Source organism: Ranitomeya variabilis, chromosome 5, assembly GCF_051348905.1.
Source record: "Ranitomeya variabilis isolate aRanVar5 chromosome 5, aRanVar5.hap1, whole genome shotgun sequence".
In the NCBI taxonomy this organism is placed as follows: Eukaryota; Metazoa; Chordata; class Amphibia; order Anura; family Dendrobatidae; genus Ranitomeya; species Ranitomeya variabilis.
Window position 1 is genome coordinate 417,009,100 of NC_135236.1, and position 25,475 is coordinate 417,034,574.

At 44.2% G+C, this 25,475-nt stretch overlaps 1 protein-coding gene across 4 annotated transcripts in view; it reads right to left on the reverse strand.

The window, feature by feature from the left end:
• The window catches only part of TBC1D30 (TBC1 domain family member 30), an 87,926-nt gene that overhangs the window by 25,417 nt on the left and 37,034 nt on the right, over positions 1-25,475 (reverse strand). For 2 of the 4 annotated variants that reach the window (XM_077265202.1, XM_077265203.1), the window contains exons 3-6: positions 22,031-22,195; positions 4,359-4,420; positions 3,933-3,998; positions 1,621-1,746 (exon numbers count right to left, since the gene is read on the reverse strand). In XM_077265202.1, the coding sequence (XP_077121317.1) occupies positions 1,621-1,746; positions 3,933-3,998; positions 4,359-4,420; positions 22,031-22,195 (419 nt within the window). Of the gene's footprint in view, positions 1-1,620; positions 1,747-3,932; positions 3,999-4,358; positions 4,421-5,265; positions 5,749-22,030; positions 22,196-25,475 lie in introns of those variants that run through there. The other 2 variants (XM_077265204.1, XM_077265206.1) reach the window with 2 other exon arrangements.

The window sequence follows — 25,475 nt, forward strand, 5'->3', positions numbered from 1 at the left end:
CACAACAGCATGTGAAATTGATTGCAAACAGTGTTGCTTCCTGAGTGGACAGTTTGATTTCACTAAAGATTGATTTTCTTGGAGTTATATTCTGTTGTTTAAGTGTTCCCTTTAATTTTTTGAGCAGTGTATATTTGATAGCAGAAATCTGCAGGTCCAGCAAGGAAAAAGGTTTCGGACAATAAAAAGAATCAATTACCTTTCAAACCACTGCATAACCGGTTTGGTGGCGGGAAGGCATATCCCTTCAGGTTGGCAGAAACAACTAATGGTACCCCGATTTCTTTTTGTTACCCATTTGTAGCCATTGTTGGACTTAACACTGGTTTACTATGTCCCTGGTTCCTCCTGGTGCAAGACCATGCCCGGCCTCATGGCCAGAGTATATAGGCAGTTACTGGCTAATCCGGACATTTATAACATTGACTAACCCTTAAAGGGCTATTCCCATCACCAAGGTTCTATCCCAATATGTAGTAGGTGTAATAAAAATAATATTAGCAAATACCTCCAATTAGACATGTAGTATAGTTTTTCTGATTCATGTGCAAGCATTGCAGGACCTTAGATATACATGGTTATGACCACTGATCTAGTGACCGTTAGTTAGCTAGTTGCTAGTGGTCGTAACCATGAATACTTAAGGTCCTGCAATGCTTAAGTTCCCCAAACCTAAATCCAATTGACTAATAATGGGACATTATGTATCAGTGCATCTAATGCCCCTCTACAGAACCTTACTGATATTCTGATCCTTGCCTGGGAGGAAATCCTCCCAGGACACTATCCATCAGCTCACTGGGGGCATACCCAAATTTTGCCAGCTGTGCTTACAGGCATATGAGGGCTATATAGACTGCAGAGTCACATTATGAGTTGTCAGGATGAAATCCTTATTTGAGTTGTCTGTGATATACTTTGATATTTGTGGTGATTTGGAAGCTAGCCCTCAATTTGTTGAGAGATACTGTAAGTTTCCAGTGACCACTGGTATGTCATGTCTCAATAAATTACACAATTTCCAACAGCAAAGATTTTCAACTTGAACCGAAACCAAATATGTGAATAAGGGTTTACTTAATTTTTTTTTTTTTTAACAATGTAGTTTTGCATCTATACAAGTCACTAGTGCAGCCACACTTAGGATACGGTGTGCAATTTTGGGCTCTGGTGTATAAGGAGGACATAGCTGGACTACAGCTGGGGACAGAGAAGAGCGACCAAGGTTATTAAGGGAATCGGTGGATTGCGGTACCAAGACAGGTTATATAAAATCGGAGTAATTCAGTTTGGAGAAAAGAAAAGAGGACTCATGAGTGAACCAAGTACAATGTTCATAAATGGACAGCACAGCAATCTTTTAAATTATATTTGTTTTACCTAAGCCTGCAACGATGACAAGACAGCATTCTCTAGGTCTACGATTAATATTTAAAAATCACATACGGCAAATCTTTACTTTACAAGCAGTGAGACTATGGAATTTAGGACTATAGTTCTAGCTCAATAGACCGGTGTCCTTTTTGAACCTTAAAGGGGGTTGCCTAACCTTTTTCCAGGAGCTACCCCCCCCCCCCAGCTCTCCAGATTCCTGTTCACCAAGAACTGAACTTTTATTACCTTCACTATTTGTATTCCCATTGAGTCATCATCAGGATTGCTTCTTTCATTGAATGTAAAGCGCATTGTCTTATCCCAGTCTATGGAAATGCTGTGCAGATACTGGTCTGCAAGTGTCAACCATACCTAAACATACAAGAACAAGTCAGCAATGCAGAATAGTTATGTCAAATTTCAAATATGGGAGAATTTATTTCATTTGTGTTACTTTTTGGTTTCAAAAGTCACGTGTTCTGGTGACAAATCTTCGCTAAAATTTGAGACATTTCTCTCCCCCAGTTACTTTTCAAACATGGGGTTGAAAGTGGATAGGCCTTAGAAGAAAGGGATATGACTGGCAATCAGCTGACAAAATGACTATGTTTAAAAGTTCGGACAAAGTGCAAAAGTGCCACAAAGCTCAGAGGAGGCATTTCATAAAAAAAAAAATGATGCTGCAAATTTATGCTACAAAATTCCTATGTCATAGGGAATACAAGAGATATAGAAGGAGGGGAGAAAAGTCCTTTTAAACAAGATAAATATATGGGCACAGCTATGATCAGTGACTACAGTTTAGTGCAATGTTTAACGGACAAAACCAGTCTAAAATCTACCTCCTGCAGACCTGATACAAGCAGAAATCCACTGCTACCAGCTCACTGGGAAATTGTGGAGTAGAGAGCTCATTTACATTACAGGAAGAACAGACTACTTATAAACTGGAAGTACGGTAACTAAATGACAATTATGAAAACCCATAATAGCTACCTGTATAATGTATCTTGGAGTTGGAGCTTCTTTTTTAACCAAAATATTGTTCACTAAAACGTATCAGCTTTTTGGATTGTTTGCTTGAGTCTCATGGTCTTAAAGCATACCTCCCAAGCTATGTGGGTGCGGAGAGACCCGATTACACACTGGGCAGTACAGGGTCTGTGACCATTGCAACATGCACGGGGAATATCACGCACCGAACCTATTCTAATTGAGAAACCTGCATAATACTCTCTGAGCAACATATTGTTCCTGTATCAACCAAACTGCCTGGTGTGCAGTGAGCTCTTTCAACCCCTGATGTGAAATAGCCAGGAATTAGATATACACTTTAAGAAGATTCACATTTCTTTTTTGTTTAACAACTTCTGGACTGCTCACAGACCATAAACGTCCAGGCGGTCCAAGCTTTCCTCTGCAGTGGCAATCTAAAAGATCAATACAGAGTAAGCAGTTTACAATAAACCGTGTAGCTGTGGGAGTTGGTGGCTGGCTGCCAGACATATACATATATATCTATATAAGCACTGACAGTACTTCCTCCTCTGGACCCAGTGATCAGTCAGCTCTGCTATGCAGCCAGGAGGCTGAATTTCCCCTAATATAACCTTCAAAGTGGAAATAAAAAATACAAATAAAATATTAATATGTTGACATGCACCCTAAATAAATGAAAAAAAAAAAATGACACCTCAAGCCTGAATTACTGTTTCGTGCCCTGCTCCCTTTGAAAAAAAAAAAGTGTCTAATAAAAAGGAAAAAAATCTACTGTATGTAAAATGGAGACAAATTAAAATGTTCTCTAGCGGTCTTTGTGGCAGTAAAAAAAAAAAAAAGAAAAAAAATGACAAAAAGATAAGAAATTCCAACTTATTTATTTTATTTTTTGCTGATATTTGGGGAAAATGTAAAATATAAAAGATAAATTAAACCCCAATTACAGTGAAAAGAAAGGCAAAAATTATTTGAATATCTGAATGAGAAACAATTTCAGAGCTATTGCACACATACAATAAAACCAGAGAATGTGCCAGATTAAGAGAATGGCCTGATCCTGAACTGTTTTTTTTTTTTGTTTTTTTTTTTAGAGAACATACTGCACAAACAGCAGATCAAAGGCTTGAAGGCTCAGAGATGGAACCTACTATTCAAGCTCATTCATGCAGTTTTTACTGATGCATACGTTTGCAGGAAAATTCCTCTTAGCTTTCTCTCCAGGGTATAGGATCCCAGAGCAGATGTTTAATTATTTTTTCAAGATATTTAGACAGAATAATGATACCATGTTAAGAATAGTATTATGTATATGTAATATCAGGTTGATTTAGGATTATGGTTAAACATCAATATACATCAAGCTAAAATAAACCGAAATGGACTGAACGTGTTTAACAGATACTAATAAGCCTTTATCATTGCCCTATGGAAGCTTCTGTGTATTTTGTCTTCTCACCAGCTATATGTTGCTGCAATAAAACAGATTTGCATAACTTTTCAAATAAACAGTTACAATCCCAAATCTCTTAAGAGCGTACATATATTTTTAAAGAACTTACTCTCCTCCGCCATTCTTTTGGTATTCCAGTGGGCAATCTGGCAACAGCTTTAAGAGCGTCATACCACTAGAAAAAAAAATAAAAAGTTATGTTTTTTTTTTCCCCCATTTCAAATGAAAATGCTATATTAAAATGGCATAAAACAAGAATCCACTTATTATTCATTATTGTTAATGAATAATAATGAATAACTCATGACACATTGTTTATTAAAAAAATTATATATATGAATATATTTATTATATAAATCCCACTGACATTACACGATGCTGAAATCACATAGAATCCTAGCAATTTGCTAGAACTGAAAAGTAGAATGATGAAAAATCCAACCATCCATTAATCTACCAACCATCCCTCCGAGGGCACAGCACAGATGTGTATAACCAAGGACAGGATACTGGAGAGATTTAGGGCATCTCTTACCTGCTGAAAGCCGTGCTGACCCAATGAAGGCTCGGGTGTAAATTTCAACTTTGTGTCCACACCTACAGGAAAGGATAAAGGCTTTATTTCCACAATTCGAGCACTGGAAGGTCTACTGGGATTTTTAGCTTTTCCAGTTTTTAATCCTAGTAATAAATAAGGAAGCAAACAACTAGGAAGCCCAGGCAGGATTGTCCTGAGTGACGACAGCTGGCCCGGCACAGGCAAAGGGTAGAGGGGCGCTGTCCAGTGCTGAAGCACAGCTGGCCACCAGCAGGAAGCTCCCTCCACACAGCATGCATGTGTACACATCATACATACATCATACACACACACACACATCATACATACACACATCATACATACATCATACACACAGACATCATACACACATCATACACACACACCATACACACACATCATACACACATCACACACACACCATACACACAGACATCATACACACACCATACACACACATCATACACACACACATCATACACACACATCATACACACACATCATACACACACATCATACACACACATCATACACACACATCATACACACACATCATACACACACATCATACACACACATCATACACACACATCATACACACACATCATACACACACATCATACACACACCATACATACACTGCCATATAAACCACAAAGACCCGAACAGCAGCAGAAAATCTACCGGTAGAGTCCCCGAGGGCCGGCACCCAGCCGCCATCTGCCCTTCCGCTGGGAGATGAAGCCCAGCACAGTGCCATTCCCGGCAGCTCCAGCAGGCAGCTCGGCTCCGGCCTCGGACGCCCCGTGCACGGCCCATAATAACCGCAGCTGGTGCTGAGCCGTGATGACGGCTGCCTATGCCCATGGACAGTGTGGCCCCTCACCTGGCTCCAGGGTGCAGAGCAGGCGAGGAGCCGTCCTGGCGATGCAGTTCCTCTTCTTGAGCACACTGCTGAGGATGTTGCCCACTCCTCCTCCTCCAGCATTCTGCCTCTTTAAGCCTTTGCCCCCTCGCCTCAAGCTGGAGGACAGCTTTTCTTGTCTCATCTATGGGAGCTGGGCTAATCCTCGGCGACAGCTGCTGATCTCAGGCTTCTCCTTGGCAGCAGTGACGCACATGCATGCGGTAGAGTCCAGGCTTGGGGCAGCCACCTGGCACACACGCACTGGGGCCAGCCGGATGACGAGCGGAAGCGGTGGACCGAGACCAGATCGATGCTCGATTTCCAGCTTTGTTTTGTCGTGGAAATCTGCAGTGCAGAGGCGGCCGGGAGAGCGTGCACGGCAGAGGAGGGGGCGCTCCACCTACCGACAATTATACCATCCTCCTCCTGCACAGCAGCCGGCTCCTATGTGTCAGCACTGCGCTGCTCAGCGCTGCGTGTCACTGCCCTGGTGGGCTGCAGCTGGGGGATTCACCAAGGGAAGGGCAGAGGGCAGCCATGGGGACTGCTCCATAATGACTGATGGGAGGGAGACAGCCATGGGGACTGCTCCATAATGACTGATGGGAGGGAGACAGCCATGGGGACTGCTCCATAATGACTGATGGGAGGGAGACAGCCATGGGGACTGCTCCATAATGACTGATGGGAGGGAGACAGCCATGGTGACTGCTCCATAATGACTGATGGGAGGGAGACAGCCATGGGGACTGCTCCATAATGACTGATGGGAGGGAGACAGCCATGGGGACTGCTCCATAATGACTGATGGGAGGGAGACAGCCATGGGGACTGCTCCATAATGACTGATGGGAGGGAGACAGCCATGGGGACTGCTCCATAATGACTGATGGGAGGGAGACAGCCATGGGGACTGCTCCATAATGACTGATGGGAGGGAGACAGCCATGGGGACTGCTCCATAATGACTGATGGGAGATGGGCAGCCATGGGGACTGCTCCATAATGACTGATGGGAGACGGGCAGCCATGGGGACTGCTCCATAATGACTGATGGGAGACAGGCAGCCATGGGGACTGCTCCATAATGACTGATGGGAGGGAGACAGCCATGGGGACTGCTCCATAATGACTGATGGGAGGGAGACAGCCATGGGGACTGCTCCATAATGACTGATGGGAGGGAGACAGCCATGGGGACTGCTCCATAATGACTGATGGGAGGGAGACAGCCATGGGGACTGCTCCATAATGACTGATGGGAGGGAGACAGCCATGGGGACTGCTCCATAATGACTGATGGGAGGGAGACAGCCATGGGGACTGCTCCATAATGACTGATGGGAGATGGGCAGCCATGGGGACTGCTCCATAATGACTGATGGGAGACGGGCAGCCATGGGGACTGCTCCATAATGACTGATGGGAGACAGGCAGCCATGGGGACTGCTCCATAATGACTGATGGGAGGGAGACAGCCATGGGGACTGCTCCATAATGACTGATGGGAGGGAGACAGCCATGGTGACTGCTCCATAATAACTGATGGGAGACGGGCAGCCATGGTGACTGCTCCATAATGACTGATGGGAGGGAGACAGCCATGGTGACTGCTCCATAATGACTGATGGGAGGGAGACAGCCATGGTGACTGCTCCATAATGACTGATGGGAGACAGGCAGCCATGGTGACTGCTCCATAATGACTGATGGGAGACAGGCAGCCATGGTGACTGCTCCATAATGACTGATGGGAGACAGGCAGCCATGGTGACTGCTCCATAATGATTGATGAGAGACAGGCAGCCATGGTGACTGCTCCATAATGACTGATGGGAGACAGGCAGCCATGGTGACTGCTCCATAATGACTGATGGGAGGGAGACAGCCATGGTGACTGCTCGATAATGACTGATGGGAGAAGGGCAGACATGGTGACTGCTCCATAATGACTGATGTGAGAAGGGTAGACATAGTGACTGCTCCATAATGACTGATGGGAGACAGGCAGCCATGGTGACTGCTCGATAATGACTGATGGGAGACAGGCAGCCATGGTGACTGCTCGATAATTACTGATGGGAGACAGGCAGCCATGGTGACTGCTCCATAATGACTGATGGGAGACAGGCAGCCATGGTGACTGCTCCATAATGACTGATGTGAGAAGGGCAGACATGGTGACTGCTCCATAATGACTGATGAGAGACAGGCAGCCATGGTGACTGCTCCATAATGACTGATGGGAGACAGGCAGCCATGGTGACTGCTCCATAATGACTGATGGGAGACGGGCAGCCATGGAGTCAGTGTCTGCTCCATAATGACTGATGGGAGAAGGGCAGCCATGGAGTCAGTGACTGATGGGAGACGGTAGCACAGCCCACCCACCAGAACAATGCCCCACCACTGACAAGGGCATAAGATCACTACGTGGCCGGGCTGCTGACTGACAGCTCAATTGTGACACTATGGAGGCGCACACGGCCTCTGCAAGGGCACTTCTGGGCAGTGTCTGCTCTGTGCAGCTGCACAACAGTGTGGCTACCTCTGTGTCATATGGGCAAGGAAACCGTTATTACTGCCATTCACTTCTGATTGATATAAACAGACAAAGGTGGCACTGTTGTGCTGGTACCAAGTGCAGCACTGGCATCATCTGCAGAATTTTTACATTTCTATGGCGGAAAGTGTTAGAACCCTTGAAATTGGACTACTTAATCCTGCAGACAAACTCCCTCGTACAGCCAAACATATCACATTGTCACTCATCAGTCCAGTTTTTATCTTTTCGTGCATCAGTGAGTTGCTAGACTTGTTTCCATGTCAGAGGTATGACCTTTTGGCCACTATTCTTCCATGAAGACTACTTCTGGCCAGGCTTCCTCACACACAGGATAAGTGTATCTGGTTCCCACTGGTTGCTGCCAGTTTTGAGCTAATGGCCCATGTACATAAAACAATCACAGAAATCATCCTTACCAACACCAGGTCAAATTACAAATGCACTGCAGGATACAGCAGACCCCGATGATGAAGGCGGGGGCAGCACAGGTGCAAAATACTGATGCAAACAGCCACTTACAAACTTACCAATTCATGGAGGGGGCGGTTGTGTGGTATTAGGGTGTTCCCACGGTCAGTAAACGATGCGGGTTGGACGCTGTGTACATCTGCAGTGTCCAACCCGCAGCGGCCAGATGTTACAGCATAGCATGGATTTCAAGAAATCAAGGGCTCCTGGTAGGGGGCCCGGGCTAGAGTGGATGGGCTCCTGGTAGGGGGCCCGGGCTAGAGTGGATGAGCTCCTGGTGGGGGGACCGGGCAAGAGTGGATGGGCTCCTGGTGGGGGGTCAGGGCTAGGGTGGATGGGCTCCAGGTTGGGGACCCGGGCAAGGATGGATGGGCTCCTCGTAGGGGACCCGGGCTAGGATGGATGGGCTCCTGGTAGGGGACCCGGGCTAGGATGGATGGGCTCCTGGTAGGGGACCCGGGCTGGGATGGATGGGCTCCTGGTAGGGGACCCGGGCTAGGATGGATGGGCTCCTGGTAGGAGACCCAGGGCTCCTGGTAGGGGACCCAGGCTAGAATGGATGGGCTCCTGGTAGGGGGCCCAGGCTAGAATGGATGGGCTCCAGGTAGGGGACCCAGGCTAGAATGGATGGGCTCCAGGTAGGGGACCCAGGCTAGAATGGATGGGCTCCAGGTAGGGGACCCAGGCTAGAATGGATGGGCTCCTGGTACGGGGCCCAGGCTAGAATGGATGGGCTCCAGGTAGGGGGCCCAGGCTAGAATGGATGGGCTCCTGGTAGGGGGCCCAGGCTAGAATGGATGGGCTCCTGGTAGGGGGCCCAGGCTAGAATGGATTGGCTCCTGGTAGGGGGCCCAGGCTAGAATGGATGGGCTCCTGGTAGGGGGCCCAGGCTAGAATGGATGGGCTCCTGGTAGGGGGCCCAGGCTAGAATGGATGGGCTCCTGGTAGGGGACCCAGGCTAGAATGGATGGGCTCCTGGTAGGGGACCCAGGCTAGAATGGATGGGCTCCTGGTAGGGGACCCAGGCTAGAATGGATGGGCTCCTGGTAGGGGACCCAGGCTAGAATGGATGGGCTCCTGGTAGGGGACCCAGGCTAGAATGGATGGGCTCCTGGTAGGGGGCCCAGGCTAGAATGGATGGGCTCCTGGTAGGGGATCCAGGCTAGAATGGATGGGCTCCAGGTAGGGGTCCCAGGCTAGAATGGATGGGCTCCTGGTAGGGGACCCAGGCTAGTATGGATGGGCTCCTGGTAGGGGGACCCAGGCTAGAATGGATGGGCTTCTGGTAGGGGACCCAGGCTAGAATGGATGGGCTCCAGGTAGGGGGCCCAGGCTAGAATGGATGTGCTCCTGGTAGGGGGCCCAGGCTAGCATGGATGGGGTTCTGGTAGGGGACCCAGGGTAGAATGGATGGCATCCTGGTAGGGGACCCAGGCTAGAATGGATGGGCTAGAATGGATGGGATCCTGGTAGAGGGACAAGGCAAGAATGGATGGGCTCCTGGTAGGGAGCCCAGGCTAGAATGGATGGGCTCCTGGTAGGGGACCCAGGCTAGAATGGATGGGCTCCTGGTAGGGGACCCAGGCTAGAATGGATGGGCTCCTGGTAGGGGACCCAGGCTAGAATGGATGGGCTCCTGGGTAGGGGACCCAGGCTAGTATGGATGGGCTCCTGGGTAGGGGACCCAGGCTAGAATGGATGGGCTCCTGGGTAGGGGACCCAGGCTAGAATGGATGGGCTCCAGGTAGGGGACCCAGGCTAGAATGGATGGGCTCCAGGTAGGGGACCCAGGATAGAATGGATGGGCTCCTGGTAGGGGACCCAGGGCTCCTGGTAGGGGACCCAGGGCTCCTGGTAGGGGACCCAGGCTATAATGGATGGGCTACTGGTAGGGGACCCAGGCTATAATGGATGGGCTCCTGGTAGGGGACCCAGGCTAGAATGGATGGGCTCCGGGTAGGGGACCCGGGCTAGAATGGATCGACTATACATTCAGAGACGCCCGCGGCATCCCTGCATAAACGGACATGCAACGTGTATTTCCAGACCGCAGCATGTCAATGTTGCAGAGACGCTCAGTCTCTGCAGCGTAAATTTCCCATATGATTTAATTAGATGTGGTAAAACCGCATTATCTTTACAGTCACATAAGTATTAAGCGTGGGAAAACAGATTACTACGCATGTGAACTAATTTAAATAAAGGTGTACCTTGTACCACAGCCGGAAGCTTGTGTCCTCTGCAGTTCTCCCGATGAGCTGAGCTGACCGCGAGAACTGCCGTGTACGTGACTGCCGGGGACGGGGTTATCTCCGGTGGTCATCTACAAGCTCCACTGTGTCTGGATGTCAGGCTGAGTGGTGGCATAAGTCTGGGTCTGTGTCATTATTTCAATTAAAAGACTTTATTCTGGCTGTGTCTTTATTTACCATTACCGGTAACTATATGATTGGTAATGGATAGGTGTCTTATAGACGCTTCTCCATTACTAAGCTGTGGGCTTGATTTCACCTGACAATACAAAGAGGAAATCAACCCCACAAATATTACCCCACTTGCCACCGCTACAGGGCAAGTGGGAAGAGCCGCGTAAGTGCCACAATTGGTGCATCTTTGGATGTGCCACTTGTGGGGTGGCTGTGGGCTGCTATTTTTAGGCTGGTGAGGGCCAAAATCCATGGGCCGCACCAGCCTGAGAATACCAGGCCGCAGCTGTCTGCTTTTTCCTTGGCTGGTTAACAAAAATATGGGGACCAAACACTAATTTTTTTTTGGAGGGGATATCACAATTTTTGCTAACCAAGGTAAGCAGACTGATGCGGCCTGGTGTTATCAGGCTGGTAAGGTTTATGAATACTGGATCCTTACCAGCCTGAAATACCAGTCCCAGTAGTCTGTTTTACTCCAGATGGTTAATAGGGGGACCCCATGCTATTTATTTTTGGACGGGATCCCACTATTTTTGCTAACCATCCAAGGTAAGCAGACTGCTGCTGCCTGGTGTTATCAGGCTGGTAAGGTTCATGGATATTGGATCCTTACCAGCCTGAAATACCAGTCCCAGTAGTTGGCTTTACTCTAGCGGGTTAAATATAGGGGACCCCACGCCATTTTTTTTAAATTATTTATTAAAAAGGAGTGGACTTCTCTCTGTGCTTTCCTCCTTTTCCTGTGTCAAGTACGTCCGGCTGTGTCACAAAATTCACCATTATGTAAATTCGTACACATGCGTAGTAAGCTGCATTCCCGCACTTAATACACATGTGACGAAGAAGAGGATGCGGTTTTACCGCATCTAATGATAGTGAATGGGTAATTTACACAGCGGAGATGAAGCGCCTCCACTACATATATTGACATGCTGCTACCTGGAAAGACGGCCGCATGTCCGTCTCTGCAGGTGAGCCACGAGCATTGGTGCTCACATAGTGGGCATGGGATTTCTTGAAATCCCATCCACTATGCTGTAACAGCTATACGCTGCATGTTTGACACTGCGGATGTACACAGCGCTCAACCCGCAGCGTTTACTGACCGTGGAAACATACCCCAATTTATCTGCAAACAGGAAACCCCTTTTTTTACCATCCAAGAAGCCAACTTTAAATTATCTTTATATCAAGTGACAAAACAAACAAACAAAAAAAAACACATGCAATGAAAAAAAAGCATCAAAAACGCATGCGGAAAAACGCATAAAAAAAGCATGTAAAAAATGCATCAAAACCCTCGCTCGGTCCCCATAAAATAATAAAGCTTATACTAACCTCTATTGCTGGCGCCGTTCTCATGGTGTCTGCATTCTGTCTCCCGGGGCTCCTGTGCTGTTGTTGTGACACATGACACTAGTGCCCGATCAGGGCTGGCGTCACTGCCTCTACCTCCTGTCGAATTCAACAGGAAGAGGAAGTCCGAGATCAGCTACAGTCTGGACTTTCTCATCATGTTCGATTTGTCCGAAGGCGGGGAGAGTGACGCCAGTTCTGATTGGGCGCTGGTGTCATGTGTCACAACAACAGCACCTGTGCCCTCAGAAAGCGAGTGCCGACACTGTGGGAACAGCGCTGGCACCGGACGCGAGTATAAGCTTTATTATTTTATGGGGGCCAAACATTTTGATCAAGAAGGGGTTGTCCTAGTAGTGAACAACCCCTTTAATATTAAGACAAAAGTCTAATTGCCATTGATTCCAACCTCCATTACCTTGAGAGCCACGAGGCATATCCAGCCCCACCCCCCTCTCGAGTAGCAAGATCCAGCTCCTCCTCTCCTTTCCCACAGTAGTGACATCAAGAGCCCCCATTACCGCTATAATGGCAGTCAAAGCTTTCCCATAGAAATTACACCAAGGATGTATTCCCAGATCCAGAGGTTTCCACCTTACCTAGCTATGGTAGTCTCATGCACCCAACTTCATGCACCCCCTCTGACAGTATCAACCTACATCAAAGCCAGTATATGCTCATCCAGATCTGCTCTTCTGTGAGGGGCTACGATCACCATCTGTGAAACCTTTTCATAGCCGATTGCTAGACCTGATGCTAATGTACCAAACTGACAGACAACCGTGAGCCACACATCAATGGCCTGTCACATGCAGCTCAGGAGCCATAGGTCGGGGATCCCTGCCTTAATGTGTTCTTGTGAATCAAAAAATTACTTCCATCTTGATGCTGTGTATTTTACGGTAACTTTCCTTTCCTAAATAGTTTACCCAGTAGAGCATATTGCATTATCCCATGTTCCTCAATTGCTATGATCTGCTAAAAATGGCACAGCCCACACCTAGTCCTGTAAGACTTATTTGCCATATCCCAATTGTATCTGTCCAGTCACAATGTGTGTTCTAACAGGTAGACCCTAAGAAGCACACTTCAAACCATTTCAAAAGGACATATCAATGGATTTTTACCTTGAGGAAGGTATTCAGTTTACGGTAAATTATAAAAAATAAAAAATCAGCAATATGTCCTCTTTAACAGGCCTGAAATAAAGTTATGTACTGCCTCAATGTCTAATTCTGGAAAGTATCAAAGTACAGACAAAGATCCTCTCCTAAAATATGGAGAGAATTCACACTTGCTGGTTTTAGCTGAGCTTTTCTTTTCGGATTCAAATTATTTCTGGTGACACATTTCCATGAAAATTTCCATTCATTATTGGTATACCTAGCATTAAATAATCCAACTAGCATCATGTATTTAGTATGTGTCATTCCTTTTAATTTTATTTTTGAAGGGAGTCCTCAATAACATATCACACCAGTTATTGCACAGTAGGCAAGATACTCAACTGCTTTCTCTCAATAATTGCTAACAGAAGAAACATTGACATTACTAATCTTCTCATGAGCAGGTGCAGATGAATGTATTTTCGGTCTGAGGGTGACCCGACAAAACATCGGATCGCACCCAGACCAATGATCGTACATGGGGCGGTGTCAGATTTTTTTCCTTATACCACGTCAGTCCAAGTAAAAAAACAAAAACAAATGTTGCACGCTCAAGTTTTATCCAATATTCGGATCATACTCGGCCATGCAAAATCAATGAGTGGATGGAAACATTCAGACTGCATTCAGATTACACGAGTGCAGGCCAAATTCCATGCACTGACAGGATGGAGAATTTTTCTGAGAGAATCGGATCAAAGCTTGATGAGCATAATCAAAGCAATCTTCCTGGATAATGGAATCTACAGTTGCCCTATTACTGCTGTTTTTCACCTTATGTACAAGCCTTATACTGCATTCATTGAGAGGTGAGCTTAACCCCTAAGTGACGGGGTCAAATTTTTTTATTCTGACCGATGTTACTTTATGTGGTAATAACTCCGGAATTCTTCAACAAATCCCAGGGATTTTGAGACACTTTTTTGTGGCACGTTATAATTTCTGATAATAGTAAATTTAGGCTGATCTGTTTTGTTTATTTTATAAAAAAAAAAATCTGAAATTTGCCAAAAATGTAAAAAAAAAAAAAAAAAAATGCGATTTTCAAACTTTGAATGATTATCCCTTTAATCCAGATAGTTGTACCAGAGAAAACATTAATAAACATTTCCCACATCTGCCTTACATCAGCACCATTACTAAAATGATATTTTATTTTGTTAGTCTTTTAGGAGGTTTAAAAATGGAGCAGTAATTTTTCAATTTTTCAAGGAAATTTTAAAAATGTATTTTTTGAGGGACCTATCCAGGTTTGAAGTGACGTTGTGGTACCTATATATTTTAAAAACCTCCAAAAGTGATGCCATTTTAAAAACAGCAGGGATTAGAAACAGGCTAAAAGATCTTTCTATACGTAAAGTCGATAAATTACTCCTATATACAAAACAAAAATATTATGAAAAAGGCAATATGGCCCACATATTATTGGCTAGGCAATTGAAGGATAGGAATAACAGGCACACAAAAAAATGATATTTCGGTCAAAATTACTCAAAAAATTAAACTTTATTATTAAAATCCACAGACACTGGTTAAAGGAAGTGAAATATGCAAAACCATAAACATGCATGCTGTGCAAAAGGGAGCGCGTAGCCCTGAACATCTAGCAGTAAGCATACTATAGTCCCTTGCCCCTATATGATGTATCAAAATACAGGAATATTAATGTATAAGAAAATAGGCAAGAATACACATAAAAATAATCTACTGCTAGGTCATAAGTGGTAGAGACCACCATAACCCCTCATCAAATTTCATCCTCCCTAAAACATGTATGCAGGAGTATAATCACAACACCGATGGTCATTACCAGTAAGCAGACGCAGTCTAGATGTCCAGGAGAACGCGCATCCACCCCAACGTGCGTTTCGGAGAAGCACCTTCGTCCCATCCTGGATAAGCTATCTCACTCCCATCTGATCCTCTGGACTGTTCAAACTATTGTTCAATAGCCCTATTAAATTCTGACCTGAACATTTTTACCCACATGCTGGCCAATAGGCTTAATTGCAGGCTACCTCAATTTATGAATAAAGAGCAGGTGGGTTTTGTCCCCTTTCGTCAGGGCGGGGACAACACCAGACGGGCGATAGATTTGATAGAGGTTTACAATAGAAATAATGTACAAACCCTTATACTGAGCCTTGATGCAGAGAAAGCATTCGATAGACTAAATTGGTCTTTTGGTTTGAGACTATGAAGACTTTTGGCATCTCGGGTGCCTTTCTAATGGCTAAAAAGGGCATTGTACAGATCTCCTTCGGCCTCAATTAAGCTACCATTCCATTCCTCTCCCTCTTTAAACATCTCGAATGACACGCATCATGGATGCCCACTATCGCCTTTACTATATGTAATGTGCATAGCACCACTGGCGGCAATGAAAACCCTAATACCTCAGGAGTGGAGGTCAGGATTAAAATTTACAAGATAACTTTGTTCACAGAAGATGTCCTCTTGACCCTTACTAAGCTACACATTACATTACCTAACCTTGTGGATGTTTTAAAGGTGTATGGTGGTATATCGGGATACAAACTGGATACTTCTAAAACAAAAGCCTTGCCATTAAATACTCCTCCCAGTGTTATTGACCATTTAAAATGAAACTTCAAATTTAGATAGAAGACTGAAGCTATCAAGTACTTATGGGTTAATCTGTCTTATTCTAATAATATTCTATACACTTACAACCTCCCGTCACTCTTTAGTGATCTGAGGAAATTAGATAAGTAGACGCTGCTCTCGCTCTTGTTGATAGGCCAGATAGCCTCAATTAAAATATCTCTCCTCCCCAAGTTGCTCTACTACTTTGAAACTTTACGGGTTATGGTCCCCCCATGGGGGAACTTAAGTCTCTTCGGGCAGCTATATTAATTTTGTCTGGAATGGTAAGCATCACCGGATCTCCAAGGGTGTCCTCGTCTATCATAAATCACAGGGGGCCCTTCAGTTTCTGACATTATTAAATAATACTGGGCAGCCCATCTGTTTAGGATTCCTTCACGGGCTTCACTATGAGCTTTTAAAGAATGGACAGAAATAGAAAAACTATGGCTGGCCCCAATTCATCCATATTCCCTATTGTGGACAATTAAGCCCATCAGGGCCCCAATTTCACGATTGGCCCTATGCAGTTTACTAGGGAGGCTTGATTTTCATGTATGAAGAAGTTTATTTTGGCCTCTCCTAATTCACCAATAATATCCTTCATATAGCAACCTTTGATATCAAATAGCACGGATCCCGCAGTGGTCCATCTGTGGATTTTGGCGGAATTATTCAGATTTGCGGACTTGGTTGATGGGGACACGCTGGAGGTTCTTTCGTTTGATGCTATCAAGTCTAGATTTGCTATTTTTAACAACAAGTTCTTTCAGTATATGCAGATTAAACATCTTGCTTCCTCGACGTTTGGACTATCGAAGGTGTCTTTATCGACTGACCTTGAGAACTTGAAAAAGGGGCCCATCGATCAAAGGACTAATATCGGATATATAGAGAATTATAAACTATCTTCAGGGGGGCTAACAGTTAGACCATCCATACATGCGCAGGTGGGAGTCTATTCTTTGGAAACGGTTGTCACCCTATACTTGGCAGAACATCTGAGAAAATGTGTCTAAATCCTCTATTTGCACTCTTTATAAGGAGAATCAGTACAAAATATTGATGTTCTGGCATCACACCACGGAGCTCCTCCACAGATTGAATCCTAAACTCTCAAACCTCTGTTGGCGTTGTGGTTCAGAGGTGGGCTCTCAATTCTACATCTTTTGGTCTTGCTCGGAGATCATTGATTTTGGGAAGATGTAAGAGCCTTAATACTCAGGGTTCTCTTTGTGGAGGTTGGGTTGGATCCTGCTATCTACCTTCTAAACGTCTCTCCTAGAGGGATGGGGAGAATTCAGCTAGACTGTTATTGCACATTCTTACTGCAGCAAGGTGCTTGATAGCTCTTCACTGGAAGAAGACCTCACCCCCCTCTCATCAACATTTACTGAACAGAATTGCTGACATTTGTGGGATGGAATATATGATGGCTTTGATGGGAGCGAGATTCAACACTGTCTGGGTCCCTTAGGATTATTATTGGGCTCAGAATATCGGCTAGGTCTCTTCTCTCTTCTTAATACTATCGAACCTGTGCTTTCCCCCACCTTTTTCCTCCCTTGTGTCAGTCTTGTCTGTATATGTGAAGTTAAGTTATTAAATATTATCTGGTAGATTACACTGTTTCCCCGAAAATAGGGTGCCCCCCGAAAGTAAGGCATGCTAGGGGGAGCACTGTGCCTGCTACCGTAATATAAGGCACCCCCCCGAAAATAAGGCATACCTTGTTCTGTGCATGGGGCATGCAGTTGTGTCTTGCTCCCGCTGTCCGGTGCCCTCCGGTGCCCGCCACAGCAGCCACGCTGTTCGCAGGAGTTAATCACAGCCTCGGAGCTGTGTGCCGATCTCTGCCCATGAGCCCTGCGCCAATCACAGTGCAGGAACCATGGGCCAGCTGATGTCATCCATTGCCTCTGATTGTTCCTGGGCTGTGATTGGCCCAGGGATCCTGCACCACAAAAGCACTGAAAGCAGCACCGCGGAGGAAACCAGTAAGAAAGTGAACGTGTGCGTGTGCGTGTATATACACGGTACACACATGGGAGGCTGCAGTGGGATACTGTGATAATGGGAGGCTGCAGTGGGATGATGGGAGCCTGCAATACTGTACTGTAGAATGATGGGGGCTGTAATGGAATGATGGGGGTGCTGTATTGGGTACTGTAAAGGGATGATGAGGGCTGCAATGGAATGATGGGAATATTTGGGGCTTCAAAATGATGATAGGGCTGCTATGGTAAAGGAACTGTTGTGGGTGATTGTTACGGTAGCGGTACAGTGTCCAGAAAGTGTGTGGGAGCCATTTTAGAGCCCTTATGTTTTGTGGCTCTGAGTGGGAGTCAGGCAATTACAGTACCGTACCGTAGTGTGTTACTTCGATTTGTTGTCTGCTTTTCTGCTGAACGGTCTAACATAAAGTACCGTACTGTAAAAGAAATATCGTAAACAATGGTGATACGGTATATTTTTACCCCTAGACATGAGCGCTAAAAGAAAGAGCTATTCCGTCGAGTACAAAAAAGGAATCGTGGAAGAATCTTGGGGCAAAAATCTTACTGAATTCTGCAAAGAGAAAATGTTGAGTGTCCGATTGGTCCAAAAATGGCGAGCAGATTACAGTAACCTCAGTCAACAAGTGGACAGCGGAAATACTAAAAAGCGCAAGGTTGTATCTGGTCAGCAACCATTATATTCCGAGCTGGAAGACCTGATCTGTGAGTGGGTTACTAACAGGAGAGCAAAGACATTGGTTGTGACTAGAGCTCAGATTCAAGAATTTGCCCTTGCAATGGCACCACAGTTTGAAATTGCCCCTGAAGAATTCAAGGCATCACAACACTGGCTGGATAACTTCCTTCAAAGAAGTGAACTGTCTTTGAGAAGATCCACAACACTCTTTAGGCTGGAAGATGCTGAAATTATTAAACGCGCATTTGCATTCAAGACCTTTGTTGATGACGCTGACTTCTCTAAATACAATTTTTCCAACATGATTGCCATGGATGAAACTGCAGTGTTTATGGGCCAAGCATCTCAAACAACAATTGAACAACGATTCTACTGTTTTGTGATGACTACTGTTCAGCGTACACTGGTAGGTTAATAAATGTTAATGTTTTTGTTCAAAAAAAATTTGTCAATTGTTTTCCTTGAGAAAATAAGACCTGTTCAAAAGTCAGCGACATTTAGGTGGTAAAAATACACTTTTTAAATCTGTCATGTCACTTTGCATTATTTCCTGAAAATCACTTGTAGGGTTAATTAACTATGTGACGACAAATGTTAATATGTCGATGGGTGCTGTTTTTAAAATGGTATCACTCTTTGGTTTTTCCCAAGATATAGGACCCCTAAAGTCACTTCAAACCTGGATAAGGTCCCTAAAAATTTTTTTTGTCAATTTCCATGAAAAAATTAAAAACTACTGCTACATTTGTAAACCTCCTAAAATGCTAACAAAATAAAATACCATTTTACAAATGGTGCTGATGTAAAGCAGACATGTGGGAAATATTATTTATTAATGTTTTGCTATGGTATGCTTATCTGGACTAAAGGGATAATCATTCAAAGTTTGAAAATTGCTAATTTTTTTTACATTTGTCAAATTTGATATTTTTTATAAACACAAAACATATTGACCTAAATTTACCATGATCATAAAGTATAATGTGTAATGAAAAAACAGTCTCAAAATCACTGGAATTTGTCAAAGCGTTCCAGAGTTATTACCACAAAGTGACACTGGTCAGATTTTTATAATTTTCCCCTGTCACTAATGGGTTAAATCAGTTTCACGCATCAGGTTTTTTTTCTTCATACATGAGTTCCTCATCAGTTTTTGAAATCATTGTTGCATCAGTTTATCTCGTATGAAGAAAAAAAAATGTCCTCGCTTCTCCTACCCATTAAATAGTAAAATACAGACAGCACACTGATGACATCTGTATGCTGTTCATTGTTATTAACGAGTCCATTGATTTGCGTTCACAAGTTTCATTCACGACAGATCACAATATGTCTTACAGATTTTTCTATTTTGCGGACCAACGATCCACAAAAAAGTACGTGTTAGAAAGGCACAATCATTTTAAAGAATCCGTGATCTATCCGTACAAACTAGAACACTTCCCGATAGCACACTTTCCAATAAAAATGTTGCGACAATGAGCCCTAATGCACCTTCACACAAATTAGATCACACTACCCCAACCCTCCCAAGTATTCACCATGTTAGGTAATTCAGACTTTGCGTGTAGGCTTGAAGGCTTTTTAAACATTCAATTTGGTAGGCACCTTTAGAATCTTACACTTTAAAAAGAGCCAGCCACGGCCTACAATAGACATATTGACCTCTACTGTTAAGCTGGTATCTCTTGCCACAAGACGAGGATTTCAATTTTGCCAACCGTTTATCCACTGTCCATTAAAATCTACCATTTCCACGGACTGGACTCTTGGAATAACCTTGGGCAAAGGTCTCTAACCATTCTATCATTTACAAACTGCTGTTATTTCCTCCTCCTTTCACCAAGTCTGCCACCTCCCTTATCACTTCTGCAAGGGAAAGTGGACCTAGATCCTACTGTCACATCAGCCCAATGACACGGGATTTTAACGCTTTCCCAGAAAGCCTCTATTGGTTCCAAATTTCAAAAAGTTAAATGATTTTATCAAGGTGTGCTCACCCACATACCCTTCTCCCAAAAGTGGACTTCTCCTGCTGGAGATATGTGAAATAATACGTTTTTTGGGCCTGACGAGATTTGACACATTTTTGGTCCGGTGAAACTCAAGTGATCCAAAAAAATGAATGATCTCAACATTGAAATGAGGTCGGAGATCTTCAATCTCCAGTACCAGAGAGTGATTCCTTTTGTGTTTCTGCAGTAAAATCCATGGCAGAAATCTAAGGCTGCTGAAGTTTTGCAGTCTAAGGCTGCTTTCACCCTAGCGTCGGAACGGGCCCGTCGCAGTGCGTCGGGCCGACGTACCGACACATGCTGTGAAATAAATGCCCAATGTGGGCAGCGGAAGCAGTCTTACGACGCTTCTGCTGCCCCATTGCAAGGTCCGGGGAGGAGGGGGCGGAGTTTCGGCCGCGCATGCGCGGTAAAAAATGGCGGACTCGACGCACAAAAAAAACGGTCCGCCAACCTTGCAGGATGCGTTTTTTCTCCTGAACGACGCATTGCAACGTATTGCAAACGACGCTAGTGTGAAAGTAGCCTAGACCGTCTCAAATCGGTGTGTGGATCAGCTACTTGATTGGTCCATTTCACGTATCGCTACAAGCCATTGTTTGTGTCCATAAATAGATTCAATAATTAACAAGCCAGTTTTTTTGTTTTCCCCATGATATACCGTACATTGATTTTAAAATCGGTGGCCAAGAATTCTATTGATGCTTGAATGACAAGTTTGGAATAGGATTTAATGTCAATTTTACATTATAAAACCTGCCAATTCCACTGTGTGAACCCTTTGGTCTTGTTCACCAAAGACAGCATGCCAAACACCTACTTTCCACAGCAGTTTTCACACTGACCATAAACATTCCTTTAGCTTAGCATTTATAAACATTTGCAAGCGGTTTATTTTTTTTGAGAGAAAGAAGAGATTGAAATAATGGAAAATCAAGGTTGCCAACATCATGCATACTGTGTGGGTGTACTGTACCTTAAAGAATATAATGCCTTGCTGCATGTCAATGAAACAAAAAGAGGAGGTTAATTAAAAAACTTCTAGTGTAGCAAGACCAGATATTTTTTAGAATAAAGCTCATATTTCTAAAGACAGGCAAATAAGCAGTAGAATTGTAGACTAAAATCCTTTTATGTGCTTTTGTCAGGCTATATCATGGCTCTGCACACTTTCCTAATTGTGTGGTGCCACAATACAGTACCAAGTGTATAGGACCTTACGGTACCTACAATTTCATAAAGTTGTAATATTTTTTTTTCTTGTGCCACGTTTTATCAAATATAGCTATCTCCTGAATATGGCACCATACAGCTGAACACGGAGTGGCTAAGACTTTGAGCTGTGCCGCCCAGCATCCTACACATGGCTTTATAGGCACATATTTTAGTCATCATGGCTTTCTAAATCATATCAAGTAGGATTTCTTCCCAGTGAATACTCACGACGTTTCTGTGAGACTGCCTGCAGGCACGCAGTGACAATATCGCAATTCTTCTGCACTTTGTGTTGAAGTCTATCCTTCTGCTTCAGTTGTCGGAGGAGCTTGGCAGATTGAACTCCAATTCGATGTCTAAGTTCTTCTTTTATAGCTTTTAATGCATTCCAATCTGTAAATATAAAATACAGTCATTTGGAAACAAATTCCACATATATGCTACTTATATACATTATGTCAACACTACGGCCAAAACATCGATAACTGAAAAACATCAATACTTGAAAAAGCAGAAGGCACCGGACCAGGGGAGGTTGAGCTTGTTATTTTAGAGCATTTGGGGGTTCACTTTCCACAAAGTGAAAATCTCTTCCACGGAGTTAAAATGTTGCATTGTATTGTAACGTCACACACTATCTGTGGACAGGGATTACTCGCTTTGCTGGTCGCTGAGGCATACGCTGGGACACTCAGGGTTAAAGAAAAAGTTAATTCGGTTTATTAGTAAGCAACATAAACCGCTCCTCAGGAACCAAGTAGTATGCAGCAGCCAGTACACAGTCCGTTACACATTGGGCTCTATCCTCACTGACCCCGGACAGCATAACACGGATTCCTGTCCGTTACCTGTTGGTGTCAGCCACACAGGTTCCCAGATGCCTCTTGTCCTCAGAGGTATCCCACAAACAGTTCACACTGACCCCGGTCAGTATCACTCACGGTTGTCAGACCGTCCACTCCAGAGGTATCTCACAGTCCTCCTTCCTCAGACTAGCCAGCACTGCCTCCTAGACTGTGCGATGTCCAGCAAACAGGTTTGGTCTGGAGCCACACACGTAGGAACACTTCTACTTCACTGCACACCGACCACTCTGTAGTGTCCAGCCTGGACCCATGGAAATCTGTCCACACTGGCAGACTCCCAAACACACACACATACACGTGTGCCAAACACACCCCCATTACATAGTTGTAACCACACCCAGGTATCTATCACATGGCTAGTCAGGTGATCGTGACATCACCGCAGGTCCTCAAAGACACAACATCTTAGGTCTTAGATGTTCAGACACACCCATTTGCGTAGGTATGTAGGTGACTGGACCCACCCCATCTCTCCAAGTCACCTGGAAGCCTCCCAATTTATAGTAAAACCCTAAGCAGTAGATCTGCTGAGCAAAAGACGCCCAGGCTTCCATCACAGGGCCACCCACCTCTGTGATACATACCGCCCATTAATCAAATGACCAGTCGCCATACCACAATTTATTTTCCACATATTAGAATAGCTATTTTTTTCCAGGTTACAACTGGCTTTTAAAAGAAGTGAAGATCCAAGCGGAGTATGATAGCTTCCAGAGTGAATGTAGCTTTTCCATATGGGTCTCCCTATCTAAGACAGAGGAAAAGAGAAAGATCAAGCCATTGGGGTACTTGCACACGATCCAGAGATGCTGTGGGTTGGACAGTGCGTACTTATGCAGCGTCAAACCCATAGCGGCCAGATGTTACATAGTAGATGGAATTTCAAGAAATCTCATGTCTACTATGCGTCCACAGATGCCCACGGCTCACCTGTGGAGACGGACATGCGGCACGTCTTTCCAGACCGCAGCATGTCAATTTCACGCATAGAATATATTGAACGCAGTGATTCACGTATAGGTAAGTCATGGGTTGTAAAAGGGTTAATAGGGTAATATGTGGTCCCTAACCAGAAAAAATGAAGCAAAACCTGAATCACACAGCCACAGAGTCCATATCGCCTCATATTTTTTAGTAGCTTTTCTACTAATATGAACTTTTTACTAGTGAATCGGAGGTCTCTTAGCCAATGTTACACTAGGAGTTTCCAGGCCACATATACATGACACTGCTGTCTTATAAGTCTCAGAAGAAGGTCCTCAACATAACCCAAGATACAACATAGGGGGATAAATGTATATTAAAAAGTTACAATGTATTAAGTAGACTACTCTCTTCCAGAAACACTCAATTAGGAAATGCCCACATCAAATGGAATAAGTCCTCATCAGATATCTTTCATCTGAGACACAAGGGATAGGGACTGTCTAAGACCAATATTATACGGCAACAATGGTGTCCTATAAGCTCTCCCTAAGTATCTATAAATACAATAGACAATGTGTCTGATTAAGGGAAAGAAGGGTCACTCAACCCAGTGTACTTAAACTTTAAAAAAGAGCATCTTAGAACCCATAGGGAGATATTCTGTAAAATATATTAGTAAATGAGGCATTTACACAATTTACACAATTTTTATCAAATTAACAAGGCCTTCTGCTGTAAAGAGTAGCTTTCAACACAGCAATGGGTAGGAAAGAGAGGTACAGAGCTGCAGACGCTATCCAGGCAGTAAAAGAGTACGTTGAGTCCAATTCAAAGGCTGGGTGGGTGCTCTATCCGCTGTTGAGCACAGCAAAAATTAGAAAGGAAAAAGGAAGTGAAGACACTCCAACCCAGAAATAAAAGAAAAAAAAAAAAAAAAAAAAAAAAAGTATTTCGGCATGTCAAACCAAGCTAAAAACATGAGAAACACCTGACGCGTTTCTGGCGCATAAAAAGCTCCCTTAATAGTGATGAGCGAATATACTCGATACTCGACATTTCCCGAGCACGCTTGGGTGACCTCCGAGTATTTTTTAACGCTCGGAGATTTAGCTTTCCTCACCTCAGCTGAATGATTTACATCTCTTAGCCAGCTTGATTACACGTGGGGATTCTCTAGCAACCAGGCAACCCCCACATGTACTTATGATACTAACAGATGTAAATCATTCAGCTGCGGCGTTGAAAACTAAATTTCCGAGCACTAAAAAAATACTCAGACTCCCCGAGCATGCTTGGGAAATCTCGAGTAATGAGTATATTCGCTCATCACTAGCCCTTAATCATAGGATATGTGACATGAAATATATACAAAAGATAGACCAATCACACATGGTGAATAATTAAAACAATATGTACCAGCTACTATCAAGGAGAAACCTAGAACAAAAAAGCCTTAGAACATGAAATACAAACATTTTTCCAATTCATCCCACTGAGGTATCTTGTATATAACTTTCAACACAATCCCCCCTCAAGTCTAAATCTACACGGTGTTCCAAATTATTGTGCAAATTGGATTTAAGTGTCATAAAGATTTAATTGTTTAGTTTTTCAAATAAACTTGTGAATGGTATTGTGTCTCAGGGCTCAATGGATCACTGAAATCAATCTTAAAACACGTGATAATTAGTTTTCCAGGTGATTCTAAATGAAGGAAAACTACTTAAAAATGATGTTCCACATTATTAAGCAGGCCACAGGTTTCAAGCAATATGGGAAACAAAAAGGATCTCTCTGCTGCTGAAAAGCATTAAATAGTGCAATGCCTTGGACAAGGTATGAAAAAACTAGATATCTCCCGAAAAGTTAAGAGTGATCAT